Below are 15,380 nucleotides of genomic sequence, written 5' to 3'. Positions count from 1 at the left end.
AATTGCATGAATTAGGCTTCGAATTGCTACTGCATCCACCGTATTCGCCAGATCAGGCCCCCAGCGACTTTTTCCTGTTCTCAGACCTCAAAAAATTCTCGCTGGAAAGAAATTTAGGGCCAATGAAGAAGTAATCGCCGAAACTAAGGCCTATTTTGAAGAGAAAGACAAAACTCACCACAAAAATGGTATCGAAAAGTTGGAAGATCGCTATAATCCTTGTATCGTCCTCGAAGGCAACTATGTTGAATAATAAAATCGCATTCTGCCAAAAAAAAGTGTTTCACTATGGTAGACCGGGGACTTTTCAATTAGCCTGTTATAGGAGCGTTGAAGTACATGTATAAATTTTGAAGCTGACTGTTGAAGGATAAAGTAGATTTTTCAAGAAAAAACCTGTTTTTTCCTGTTTAGGTCTTGAGCTTATTTGGTGAAGTGTTATTTAGTGATGTGGTATAATACAATTTGAAGTTTATCATCATTCAGTCTACCGAATGTGATGGAAAAACTTCTCCTCAATAAAGAGACATACGGGAAATTACTGATCCCAGCATAACTTCTGTCACTGTCAAATTCGTAACCGAAACTGGATCAGATACACAAAAAACAGCGGCCGTTTTTCAAGGGAGAACAAGACCGGAAAGAAAAAATCGGCAAAAAGCGGGTGTTAGCAGAACACCAACAAATCCCAGTGAAAAATTCAATCAGCATTTCCATGTTGAAAAATCAGGGAGGATGCTAAACTCTCCGTCAGGAGCATCGGGGAGTTGACCTCTTTCCGTCGCCTCGACTCGAACTGGAAAATTGGAAACTCGGAAAACTGATTTTCCCGGAGGAAAAACTAATCGTTCCTCGAGCGCTGCACTGCTAGATCTTCCCTAGAGTGAATTACATGTAACGTTTCAGTTATCGTTACTGGTAATCAGTGGCGTGTCTAGACCTTGAGAAGTGGGGTTGCTTTTTGAGCGTTTCCGAACTAACGTTTCTCCTCTTAACATTTCGTTACTGTAATTTTCTATTTTGATCCAGGACTGGTCTCAAATGATTCTGTATGTCTTTATACACGATAACTTAAGAACGGAAAGACCTAGAAACTTAATATTATTAGGGTAGGTTCGGAGATCGAATGCCTCGGTTGAGCTCGTGAATGGGCATCATTTGATCAGAGGTTTCGTAAATAGTGCCATTCGGAACGGTGTTTTCCTGTTAATTCCGAAACTGTACGTTCGAGCCATATGCAAGTTTGCAGTTCGTTGTAAAATAACAATTTCAAGCTTCGTGCGAACTTTTATGTTGATTGCGAAACTGAAACCGTAGAAAATTCAAGAAGTAATATGGAAAAAATTGCCTATATTTCCGTTACCACAAAACCGACAGAGCTGAGATTTTGGGTGTAGGTAGATATGAAAGAATAATTTCAGGCTTAGCGCAAATTTTCCGGCAGATCAAATTGTTAATACCATAGAAAATTCAAGAAAAAAAACTAATATTGCTGGGAAACAGTACAGATCCCACTGAGTTGAGATTTTGCAAGTAGATGAAAATACAAAGAATGAATCCCGTACAACACTACTTGTTTTTCAAATCAGAAATAATTATTTTTTTTAATTAAATTGTAATATAACTCAATTCTCAGATAAAATGAAATTTTCGTAAGTAATTGCACAAGTGCATAAAATTACCGATAATTTTGCATGACAGCGTGTTGTCATGAAAACTGCATGAGTTCATTTTCATTTTTTCATTTTTGGGGAGCCCTCCACCTTCGGTGTCGGGCTCTTTCTCCAAGAATGAAAATAACCGAATGCAGTTTTCCAAAGAAAACACGCTGGAATGCGAAATTATCCGGTCATTTTGATGCACGAGTGTAATTCGGGGGAAAATTTTCCGATTAAATTGTTACATTACTTGTCAAACTGATGTAGAATGGAATGCCATAGATTCGAACTGTGTAAGATGCATAGAAACTATGCATTTATAAACAGTGCAATTATCGCAGGGCTATTTCGCTTCCTACAATGCAATTATCGCTGTAATTTTCAATAATTGTTCTCCACATACATAGAATTTTTGACAGGAGGGAAATATTCAGAATAATTGTATTCGACAAAAAAAAGAGAAGCACTGAGAGGTTTGGTGATCTGTTTCGTTTTTCTGTCCAATTGAACCTTATATTTTTTTCAATACAATTTCTCAGTTAAAATGGCATGTAATGAAAATATTATACATAATACTTTCAACACCTCGAATTTGAACAAGCTCAAAAAAGTACAGTGCATTCATTTTGTATGGTACTTATTTTACTATTATAAAGAAAATAATAAACCAAAAAAAAATTAATAGGAAAGAATTTAAGTAATGTCAAAAAATTTTTGGCTCTCGTTCATTCAAGTGCCAATAGAACCTTGGACACCCTACAATAGTGCCCATATTATGTGGTCTCCAAGGATTCAATTGAAAAAACGAGCGTCTAAAAGCTCAGTGATTTGTTATTTTTTTTTCGTTCATGAACTATATCGCTTAATTTCCGGATAACTCACTTTTTCGATGAATATTATAGGTATAAGTATATAGATTCTGAGTTTTAGAATTTTACAAAAAAATCTTAATCTCCTAATGATCTTAACGTAGTTTCGCAATAATATTCGTTCTGTTATTTTGCAACTGATTCTCGAATATCATATTTTTTCAAATATTAGGAAAACAACATTACACTTCATGAATTCAAAGGTATGTTGTAGTTCGTGTTGAGCTTTCTATTTCAAGTGTTTTTATTACCCACTGAAGAAAGTAATACATATGATTCAAAATAGAATAGAATTAAGTAGAATACTAATACATTCAATAAAAATATCCAAAACATTCACGAAATTTTATTTTGTCAATTATTTTTTGTTACGAATTAATTTCTAGCCTTCAAAATGCGTTGATCTGCTTCTCGAAGTAACAAAATATCAACAGATTTATATGTCTATGCATAAAAAAATATGCCTCAACGTAGAACGGTAAGATTATTTTCAATCTATTCATAGAGTGGTAATAATAAACCGATAAAAAGCAGTATTGGTTCCAATCCAGGACCAAATGCATCGAATACAAAACATTTATTCCACACGATGGATCAATTACGCTAATTCCCATCCAAAATCACTCACTCAGCCTCAATTGCCATCATTAACTCGGGGTCCTCTCAAACTAATCGGCACAATATGCAGCAGCAGAAAGCTCGCTAACTTCACAATCACTATTGAACAATCTACTTTGATGCGGCCCAATATAACAAGCTGCGAGCTTCTCGCGAGATGAGAATCGATTACTCATACAACTCACATCCATATCCTTCATAAGGTACCGCTGGAACTGTGTACATACGCAAACTTGGGCCACCTATGAGATCAACTTCGATTTTGACGTCATGGGAAAATCGAGCTTTCGGAGCTTATCTGCGATGATCATCAGGATCAAGTAGGAGGTGCATTCGGAGAAGGGAATTGTGGGAAAATGGTCCATGACAGGGCTCTTTTTTTGGTACTTATAGCATCTTCATATTTAATGGAAATAACAAACGAAATTCGAAAAAAAACATTTCTACAGAAATACAAACTGGCAAAATTTAAATGTAGATTCATTTTCTCCTGAACCGTTGAGTCGATTTCAGAAATTATCTTTTCGTATTGTAACTTGATTCCTCGCTCGGGAACATAACTATTTTGATGTCATCCTCAGTTACTTCGTTTTTTTGTTATATACATGGGTAAACAACAAAAATGGAAAGTAACCTTTTATTCAGAACAGCCTATGTGAATCGTTAACAGATGAGAATATTCAGGAACACTTCTCTTCTGAACATTTACTCTATTTATTAATTGCGATATCTTAAGTTGAGTCGAAATAACACTCATTTTACAGCTGCTGAATTCAAAAATCAAATGGAGGACACTGTACACTATGGCGTATTATTTCCTCTTCTATTTATCTCGTAGAATACAATACACCATCAAAAAGAGTGGCTTCAAAAACGAAAGAAAAATTATGAAAGCACTGATACGATATCGGAAGCTTTCGAGCGCTGTTTCACTCATTCGCCAAGTGCCACATACCTCTATGTAGGGTCCCTAAGGGTACAATTGGCGTGTGAAGGAACGAGCGCTCAAAAGCTCCTGTTTTCTCTCATTCTTTCAATATTCTCTAAGAATTTTCTTTGGTTATGATGATGAGATCAATTTTGCACATAGCTTGAATTACATATTTTATAAAGCTTCTCTGATAGGAATTGTACACTATATTATTTCTTGACATTTATTATGTCATATGTTAGGACATTTATGTTCAAAATGTTATGTCATTTTATCGTTGAAAGATACACGCTTCTACAACGTTAGAAATTGTTAATTCTTTTTCTTTTTTCCCAAAATCAGGGCTCACTCGTGAATAGTGAGTCGATCAACTAAATAATGTCTTTCATGAATTTTCTCAAATTTCTTTCAGTATTCACGAATGAGTACTGACTTTGATGAAACAATTCAACAAATTCTGAACGTTGCGGGTGCTTGTGTCTTCCCTTGATTGAATTTTCATTAGTATCGAATTTTCAGTTTTCCAATAAACAAGAAAACAAAATTCTTTGTTGATCTTTGTTGGAATAATACTGAACCAAATTAATAAATCCAAGAAAATTGAAAAAGTAGAATAATGTGGTAACAATTGGTAGCAATTAAGCTATAAATTAAATTTTGATTCAATTAATCAGTAGAAACTAGTTTTTACTGCACTGAATGTCTACTAACTAATCTCTACTCAAACAACGGCACTTTTGAATTTTTAAATCATTTCTCGATATTCACATCACGAAAAACTAGTAAATGAGTGAATGTTATGAGTAAACAACAGAATAACGGTAAATACTACAAAAAAGAACAGACATCTGATATTTTCTTTATTTTACAGTATAAATAATACGGTATATCATTTCTCACCAGGTAGAATTTACAGAGATTGAATTTTTCCCATTGTCAAAATAATTGAAAATAAGAATGAAATCGTTCAAACCATATTTTCGCGGAATTACAAAAATAATAATTGTACAAACAGGAAACCAATTCAAGCATTCGTCATTCGAATTAACGTTCAAAAACTATTAGTTCGACTAGAAAAGATTTAGAACTACATTATTATCATTTGGTTTAATTTTCCTCCAACACTCTGTGACTGAACTGTTTAAATCATAACGGCAATGTGACATGTTACTCACCACAGTGGAAAACTGTTCTACGTGTTTAAAACCTGGTCCATTAGGTGAAGCATAATTCGACTTTATGAGTGAACAGAGGCGTATCAAGCTTTTTAGACTAAAACCATGAAATTACACTTCGATAATTTTCTGCTGAAAACAAACTCGTGAATCAAACCAAATCTCCATACAATTCAGTGTAAAATGAGCATCCTAAATCATAAATTTTCATTTCTCCAGGAGTTATATATCTATTCAAAATATTTACGTACTCTCACAAATCATAAACCACAATCTAATAATTCTTAATATCATGAAAAACGGACAAGAAGATGATGAAGAAGAAGAAAGTAATAAAATATTCATTTCGAAATGCACCATCTCGATGTTGAATGCAAATTTTGCTGGAATATGCCTTGATCTTATTAAATGAAATCTGAATTTTTAACCGCAAGAAAATGGTTCATTTGTTATTCTTATCTACCCTCGCCTTCTAAGGAAATCTAGCCTGAATTCTGAACTGTGACTGGTTTTCACGTTCGCGAGTCCTTCATTTTAGAATTCATCTCTGTCCCACAAAGTTTGGAGTCAACTTTATCATGAACAAACAAAAATGATGAATAGCTCTGGTGAACAAGGAACACCATTCTTCACTAGGAAACGTCATTTTTACAAGTGTTGACGTTGGTATTAGCTCAATAAAGTTTTCCTTGGATTAAAGAGAATGATTCATACGAACATTGACTTGGGAAAGCGTAGATGATTCCTGTAGAATCATTATGATGTAAGGAATAAAGTTCAATGGGTGTCTTGTACAAAAGATGAACTAATGTTATGGAATGACCGGATAAAATCACATTGACCATGATTCTTATAATTACTTCATGATGATATTCATCGAATTTCATGGATTTTTCCAAAATTTGTTTCAATTGTTTTGATTGACTAAAGAATGGAATGTCACTATTCTTGAAATTGATTTATTCTATCGAGTTCCCCAAATGAATTAATAAAGTAGTAAAACAGTTGAGCATCTGGATGGAAATCCACTTTTTTATAATTGTAACGGGTGTTTTTTTTCGAGGTATATAACTTTAAGTTGGCATTACTGTTCAAGATGATGATTTATTCAACAGCTGTCAAGTGATTTATTCTAAGTTTGGTTTGGCAATTCATCATCAATAGACTCACGCCTGAACAACGCTTGCAAATAGTGCAATTTTATTTCGAAAATAATGGTTCTGTGCGGAATACATATCGCGCACTACGTCCATTTTATTTTGTTTAGCGATGAAGCGCACTTCTGGTTGAATGGCTACGTCAACAAACAAAACTGCCGCATTTGGAGTGAAGCTAATCCTCAAGTGTATGTCGAAACACCGTTACATCCAGAAAAACTGACTGTTTGGTGCGCTTTATGGGCTGGTGGAATCATTGGTCCGTACTTCTTCAAAAACGATAATGGCCAGAACGTTACAGTCAATGGTGATCGGTATAGGGCCATGATTACTAACTTTTTCATCTCTGAATTGAACAACTATGATGTCCAGGAGCTGTGGTTCCAACAAGACGTCGCAATATGTCACACAGCTCGTGCCATAATCGATTTATTGAAAGACACGTTTGGTGACCGCCTAATTCCACGTTATGGACCTGTGAATTGGCCTCCAAGATCTTGTGATTTAACACCGCTAGACTACTTTCTGTGGGGCTATGTAAAGTCATTGGTCTATGCGGATAAGCCACAAACCCTTGACCATTTGGAAGTCAACATTCGCCGTGTTATTGCTGATATACGGCCACAAATATTGAAAAGTCATCGAAAATTGGATGTCCAGATTGGACTACATCCGAGCCAGCCGTGGCGGTCATATGTCAGAAATCATATTTAAAATGTAATGCCACAAGATTATCTTGCGGATAAATAGAAATTTGGTGGGTTAATAAGCGTGCAAAAATATCGATTAAGAATTCACGTATTATTATAAAATTTGTTTATATTCTTTCTTTACATATTTTTTTTCTAAACATCGATATAAATCGCATTCTGACAGAGATTTATTATTCACTCAACGCAGTGACTGCCCATAAATTTCCACACCTGTTAGAAAATTGTTACTTATTTTCAAGAAATCAACCGATGAACTCAACTCAATTAGAAAGATAACGTCTCCACGATTACAAACATGATTGAAAAAAATAGGTTTATGACGAGAACGCAGGGATTGGTTGCATTTTCCGCATAAATAAACAATTCTTCTAAATCAAATATCACGTCGACATTGAAGAATTTATATCGCAATGGAGGAAGAATTGATTAACACCTACAACAATATACAAACCACTAATGGCGAGTATACTAATTGAATCACATTGTGGAGGGAATAATACTATGATTTGCAACAAAATTAATGAAGCGCATAATGTTTGAGTGAGTGAACCAGAACCCTGAGAATTTCTCATAAGAGATGCAATTATCTCACACTAATGTAAATATTGCATATTTTTATTTAATTGGAAGCTTCATATTGCTTTGTTTATTCATTAGAGTAGGAATTGGTTTTTAATTATATGGTTCAATTCAATATGAAATACGTAGAGGTTAAAATAAATTTTCTTCGTCCGGCCAACCATCGTGAACACGATAACTAGCTAAAGAAAAAATTTTCATTGACCAAAATAATGCTATTTGTCACAAATCGATGGAAATCATGATCAAATTGAACGAGTTGTACTTCCTACAGCTTGAAAAGCCAACTCATCTTCTAGATCTGGCCCCCTGTGATAATTGTCTTCTTACATGCCTCAAAAGAATGTTCCAGGGAATAAACTTTTGCTCTAAAGAAGAAGTCCAGGTTGAAGCATATTTCGAATATTTTTACATAAAAGGTATTGAAAAGTTAGAGGAGCCTTGAAGAATAAATCTTGAAGGTGACTATGTTGACGTATATCCTATTTTCTGCAGTTTTGTTTCAGTTGTTCGAGTATCCAGGATTTCTACACCATCTAACCAGTTTGTCAAGTCCGATATATTAAGTTCAAACCACTCTTCGATAACTTCTTGATTGTTGATAATCATACCATATATTTGCATAAAAAATGCTTGTGTCACGTTTCAAATCTCTCAACCTCTACATCGTAATTACGTTTTTATTTCATTTTCATTTTTGCACAACTTTTTGTCTGTAGAAAGTAAAATTGGTAGTTCTTCTTTCCCGTTCCTATGCTCTCTTCCAGCTATGCCGCAGCACATCTCATAGGGGTCAAACAAATCATAGTTCCATAGTTCTGACAACATACACACACATCATCAAAAGTCTTGCCCCCCTAGGTTTCTTAAGAAATAAACAATGGATGCTCTGGAAATGAGATGACTATTTTCCTCTATTCCAACTGCAATAATTTTGATAGAAAATCTTTGTATATTACTGTTTGCTTCGCAGGATGAGACAAAATAGGAAAAATGAGAAAGAATCTAAATATATCCGTTATTTCTTCGAATCCAAATTCAATAGTCCGTATTACACCTCTTCTTTCAATCAACTGTCCAATACGCCTAAGCTTCCCACGAATAAAGTCATTAATGAAATCTTCAGGCATATCCTTCCATTCTTCATGAAGGGCTAAGCTTGTAGGTGGGTTTCGGCGATTGAATATTGCACACCCTGAGTAATCCCATACGTGCTCAATTGGACTCATGTCTGGTGAGTTTGCTGGCCAGTTCATTCTCTAGATATTGTTACCTCGAAGAATGTTTTGAACCCTTCATGTGCGGTAGGGCGTATCATCCTGATAAATGAAATCATTTCCACATTCGTTGCACAGAGGAACAATGATTGGTTCAATGATAATTCCTACGTAGATGACACCAGTCATTGTGCGTTTAATGATATAATGATAAGAGGGATAGGCGACCGAACATTATACCCTTTCAGATCATTACTGATACGCATTGAAGGGGAACAACTTCCCTGGCGTAATTGAGTCGCTATTGTCTGCCTGGACCTCTCCAAACCTTTTCTCGTCGACTATCACTTTATAAACCGAATCGTGACTCTTCAGAAAAAAGTTTGTTGCGCCATTGTGGTAAAAGCCAGTCTTGATGGCCCATTGCCAACTGGTAGCTCTATGTCCAAGTGATAGCCAAGATACTCTTAAAGGTCTACTTGCCCTTCAATTTGAGGAATGCAGACGTTTACTCATGGTACTAGTTGAGATTACCTCTCTATAGGTCCTCAAAAAATGACTTCGAATGGTTGTTGCAGATACCGTTCGATTCCTTCGAGTAAAATTTACGATATTATGGTTTTCCGTTGCAGATGTTATTCTGGGTCGACCAGGCACCTGTTTCCGGGCTACGCTGTCGATTTCCAGGAAAAGAACCACTATGAGCCTTACTGAAGTCCGTGGAATATTCAAACGTTGCGCAATCTGGTAGTTACACAAAGCTTCTTGATATGGGTCTACTATTCTTGCCCAGTCAAACTGAGGAATTAGATCCCCTAGCATTTTGCACGGAATATTCTCAATATATCAACTCTAGTTATTCGCTGAAAACTGATTAACTTCGAATACACCTATATTCTACCGAACAAGAAACATTTTTAGCTGGTTTATTGTTTTCATTCGAGTGAAAAGATAGTGAATATTCCACACACAAAATGTTACATTCAACAAGTTGATAGTGGGGGCTAAGACTTTCGACGATGTGTGTATACCACGCGCAAACCTATTAGCTGTCTCCTCCCTGCTCCCAGGCTGTCCTGGGCTCAAACCCACGGGCAGATAAGGCATATCCCAACGTGGGGTATCACTCTATCATGATTCCGAGACATTTCAAATGTGAAATTGTTGGTGGTGTTTTGCCATTGCCGACGGGTAGCTCTTTGTCCAGGTGATAGCTGAGGTACTCTGAAAGGTCTTCTTGCTCCTAAATTTATGAATTTATGGTGTTGGTTGAGACCACCTGTCTATAGGTCCCCAAAAAATGAGTTCGAAGGGCTGTTACAGATACCGTTCGATTCTTTCGAGTGAAATTTGAGACATAATGGTCATCCCTTGCAGATGTTATTCTGGGTCGACCAGGCACCAGTCACCGGGCAACGCTGCCGATTTCCAGAAAGAGGGTCACTATACGCCTTACTGAAGTCCGTGGAATATTCAAACGTTGCGCAAACTGGTGATTCGACAAAGCTCCTTGATAAAGGGATACTATTCTTGCCCGGACAAACTGAGAAATTGGATGACCTGGCATTCTCCACGGAATAATCTCAAGATTACAACTCTCGTTATGCGCTGAAAACATTTTACTTCGAATACACCTGTATTCTACCGAACAAGAAACATTTTTAGCTAGTTTATTGTTTTCATTCGAGTGAAAAGATAGTGAAGATTCCACACACAAAATGTTACATTCAACAAGTTGATAGTGGGGGCCAAGACTTTTGACGATGTGTGTATACCACGCGCAAACCTATTAGCTGTCTCCTACCTGCTCCCAGGCTGTCCTGGGCTCAAACCCACGGGCAGATAAGGCATACCCTAACGTGCGGTATCACTCTGTCATGATTCCGAGACATTTCAACTGTGAAATTGTTAGTGGTGTTTTGCCATTGCCGACAGGTAGCTCTATGTCCAGGTGATAGCTGAGGTACTCTGAAAGGTCTTTTTGCCCCTAAATTTATGAATTTATGGTGTTGGTTGAGACCACCTGTCTATAGGTCCTCAAGAAATGAGTTCGAAGGGCTGTTACAGATACCGTTCGATTCTTCGAGTTAAATTTGAGACATAATGGTCTTCCCTTGCAGATGTTATTCTGGGTCGACCAGGCACCAGTCTCCTGGCAACGCTGCCGATACTGCAGTCCGTGGAATATTGAAACTTTGCGCAATCTGGTGATTCGACAAAGCTTCTTGATATAGGGATACTATTCTTGCCCGGACAAATTGAGAAATTGGATGCCCTGGCATTTTCCACGGAATAATCTCAATATTACAACTCTCGTTATGCGCTGAAAACATATTATCTTCGAATACACCTGTATTCTACCGAACAAGAAACATTTTTAGCTAATTTATTGTTTTCATTCGAGTGAATGATGCCCTGGCATTTTCCACGGAATAATCTCAATATTACAACTCTCGTTATGCGCTGAAAACATATTAACTTCGAATACACCTGTATTCTACCGAACAAGAAACATTTTTAGCTAGTTTATTGTTTTCATTCGAGTGAAAAGATAGTGAAGATTCCACACACAAAATGTTACATTCAACAAGTTGATAGTGGGGGCCAAGACTTTTGACGATGTGTGTATACCACGAGCAAACCTATTAGCTGTCTCCTCCCTGCTCCCAGGCTGTCCTGGGCTCAAACCCACGGGCAGATAAGGCATACCCTAACGTGCGGTATCACTCTGTCACGGTTCCGAGACATTTCAACTGTGAAATTGGAGAGCGAGTTCCATCGTTTCTCACCATGTCAACACGGTTGAGGCATTATTTCCGCTAATATGGCGCTTCGCTGATGCCAAAGTCGCATAACTGAAATCGGCACATCTATTACCCCCTGAGGGGTGCGTGGCGGAAAGGAAAAGTTGCCTGGAGGGGGAGTGTTGAAGTTGTTTATGCGAAGTTATTAGTATTCTGTCCTTCGTATCTGCGTGAGTGATGAAGAAGTATACTACGTGATGGAGGTTCCTGGAAATCCATTATTCTGGTTTATTATTTCTAATAATAAAGTTTTGGGATTGTTTCCTTCTGAAGGTATTCCCTGTTTACGTTCTGGAATGTGTAGATTTTAAAATTTGAATAGAAAAATTCGTCGGTATAGTGTTTACATCTGTAGAAGCTACTCTCGTGGAATAAAGTGTTGAAGTCGAATGCTTTGCTGTTCTCCTAACAAGAAAATTCGTAAAGGGAACGCTGACAAAGTGCTTTCTTCTCCTGATCATCGGGCAGTAAACATCGGCGTCTACGGAGTGTTTCACTAACACAAGTCACTAGCAGTAAATATTGATTGTTAGATTGTTGCCTTAGATTCATTCCTTGAAATTTTCATGGAAAACCATCAATGGATCAATTCGTAGATTCACAGATTCATTTTATTATAAATTGAAATATACCTTCAATATTCAATAGAACATAGATTATTGATACGAGGCGTGCCAGTATTGTCAATAATCTAGCAAACTAGTGTAGTTTACAGAGTGAAGAGTTTCACAGCATTATTGCCTCTAATAGTTGCATTAAGCATGTAGTATTTATAATAATTAATCATATAGTGATCTGATACAATTTCAACAAATTCCAAAATTCAAAACTGTCACTTTCACAAACATTTAATATGTTACATAGGCGTGCAACTTTGCTTCCGCCGTTTTTTTTCCGAAATTCGAGGCTTTATTGTTATAAACTGTTTATACATTTATGATTCAAAGTATTCTCCATCGCTGGCCACTACTTTCTCCCATATTTCGGGCAGCGTACGAATCCCGCGTTGAAAAAATCTGTTCATCTTTTGAAGCGATCCACGAATCGATCCCAGTTTTCGTCTCCAGTCACAATGCGTTGCAGAAATCCCTTCCGTCTTTGCCTTGCAAGCAGCTGTTCACAAGCAAACAAACGCCGTTCAACATCTCTCGGCTTCAATTTCCTTGTTTCTGAATCATGTTATATAATTTTTGTTCAAATCACGCCGCATAATATACATGGAAAATTTTTTCTCAATAAATTCAAATTGAACGATTCAAAACAAATAATAAACTTCACATTATCGGAGAATATCATCGATTCCGATATTATTGCAATTGTCATGAATGAATGTTGAATTGGGAATTTACGTTTAATATTGGGAATCCCTCTTGGACTCAAGGTCTGTATACATACTCGTATACAGTTGTTTGTCTAGCAATAGTTGTCATAATTATTGTACTTCGCAATTAAATTCATTTTTCAATTTTTTTTACATAAGTACAACGGTGAATGAGAAAAGGGAAAACAGGTATTTATACAATTCCACTTATTGCAATATTTTTTTTTACTACAAATTCCAAGCCTCGAATGTTCTGAATATAGATATTTTTAATTGAAGAGTCCTCAGACGTGTGAGTCATCTGAGGCAATAATTTTTTTTTTGAACGAATATGGACAAATTCGAGACTTATCTCTATATGTGTCGAATTTCTGAATACTAGTATTACTCATGTTGATTTTGGCACTCCCTATCTCTGTAGGTGCAACCAGATCATAATGTATATGGAGACAAAATAACAATATCTCATTTCGTGACATGACTTAAGCAGTCTAGACCTTCAAGTGGATGATCAATTGTTTATTCTGAAATCGACAGAAGGAATGACATTAATATCGTTCAATTTACATACTCATCTAGTATGATTGATTGTGTCGGAATTGTTACAAAGCATTTTTGAGATTACAACAGATACAATATCACGTTAATGTTTTACAAGAGACAATTAGTTCCATAGGGTTTACGAGCGGAAAATTATACAGTGAATAAGAACAATATAACATAATCACTAATTATATTTATGATTTGATATGAATCTCTTCCATCTTCAATTTGAATTAAAAGGTCCTACGAACTTTTGTTAGTAATGAAATTAATGAAAAAAAAAATAAAAAAAAAATAATGAAAATAATTTTCATTTTTTTATGTTTTTTTCACGAAAATAATGTAAAATTTTCATTATGCAGCCTGAACACCTTATGCATTTGATTCAATTTCACCAGTAAGGATTGTAACTGCAATTGACTGAAATAATTCTTCCTAATTACAATTTTACATTAATCGGAATTTTTTGTTCCTAATTTTTCTGAAATTGAATGTTTCATTATTGAGAAGTCGTTAAGTCATTTGACGTAGCAGCCAGTCTTTGCAACAGAAACCGTAATAATAAAACGGAATGCAAGAATACTTTTCCTTTCAATAAGTTGGCAAGTTAGTGAAAAAGAGCAACTTTATGGAATCCAATCTCAATTCTTGTTGAGAAAGTCAACATCCCATTGAAATCAGAGTTTCCTACATTATGAACACTCCTCCCCTTCTAAATAAGTTGGAATTGTGTTGATTCTTTCTTCAAAGCAGTGAAGATGATTTCGTAAGCAAGTTTCATTCCCGATTCAAAAACGAGGAGCAATCATTCTTATCAGGGCGATCTGAATTCAATCTATTTTAATAGAGGGAAACCGTGATTTCTATTTGACGTGCTGTGGGAGTGCCTTGGATTATGAAAAGGAGGAGTTTTTCAATTGGTAATTGCAGTAATCATTGGTTTCTGCTTATTCATTGCTGTTATTGTTGCATTAACAAGCCATTTTACTTGAGGTTGAGGATTGTTACAGTTATAGCACATGTGACTATTACACTATAGCTTATTAGTTTCTTCTATCTCATGGAATATCCCAAATCTTAAAAACAACAGCTCACAAAATAAACAAAGACTGGTGTATCGTTGATTCGATACCATGTTCCAATATCTTCACAATATTTTCGAAATTTTTTTTTCGTTTTTTCAAAACGTGAACTATGAACTTCCAGAGTTTCGAAGGTTTTGTTAGTGAAAATAATAAACCAAAATTAAGAACATTTGGACTGAATAATAGCCCACTTTTTCTTTGGAGCAGGTATGAAAAAATTAAACAACATTGTGAAATTGAAACATACCAGGGCACCAGGCCGGTTCAATACTAAATTAATCAAAACCCCAAAAGCTATTGAAAACGGAAGGGAACTTGGAGTGATTTAATCGGTCTGTTCGTGATGATCCCTAACTTTCCACTCGAAAGCGTGAGAGTGCTTTGAATGTGCATAGATGATCAGTTCTCCGCATTTTTCAGAAAGATCTAAAGTTGCAACCCTATAAAATTTAATTGGTGCAAAAATTGACACCCCAATGTGTTTCTGTCACGAAGTCCTGAAATTTTTCCAGGAAAATCAATCTCCAGGAGATGTGGCATTATTCATTGGCTGATTTGGCGCCTATGGACTTTCACCTGTGGGGGTTACTTTGAATCTAAACTTCACGTAAGAAATCCAACTTCTATGGGCCAGTTTAACCAAAATATGCAGCACACTTTCCAAGCCGTCACCAGGACACAATTATTTTTAAGGAACAAATTCACGAATA

At 36.0% G+C, this 15,380-nt stretch overlaps 2 protein-coding genes across 4 annotated transcripts in view; one reads left to right on the top strand and one right to left on the bottom strand.

The window, feature by feature from the left end:
- The window catches only part of LOC123676121, a 91,077-nt gene that overhangs the window by 41,616 nt on the left and 34,081 nt on the right, over positions 1–15,380 (top strand). The gene's annotated exons all lie outside the window — the stretch shown is intronic.
- LOC123676116 (DNA-directed RNA polymerase II subunit RPB1) overlaps positions 1–15,380 on the bottom strand; it is a 43,038-nt gene that overhangs the window by 21,217 nt on the left and 6,441 nt on the right. The window contains exon 1 of one of the 2 annotated variants that reach the window (XM_045611828.1): positions 3,156–3,356. The exons of the other annotated variant lie outside the window; for it this stretch is intronic. Within the exon in view, the coding sequence (XP_045467784.1) occupies positions 3,156–3,175 (20 nt within the window). The 5' untranslated portion in view covers positions 3,176–3,356. Of the gene's footprint in view, positions 1–3,155; positions 3,357–15,380 lie in introns of those variants that run through there. 2 annotated transcript variants of the gene reach the window in all.

Source organism: Harmonia axyridis, chromosome 3 (assembly GCF_914767665.1).
Source record: "Harmonia axyridis chromosome 3, icHarAxyr1.1, whole genome shotgun sequence".
Lineage (NCBI taxonomy): Eukaryota > Metazoa > Arthropoda > Insecta > Coleoptera > Coccinellidae > Harmonia > Harmonia axyridis.
This window is presented reverse-complemented; position numbering and strand designations above follow the sequence as displayed.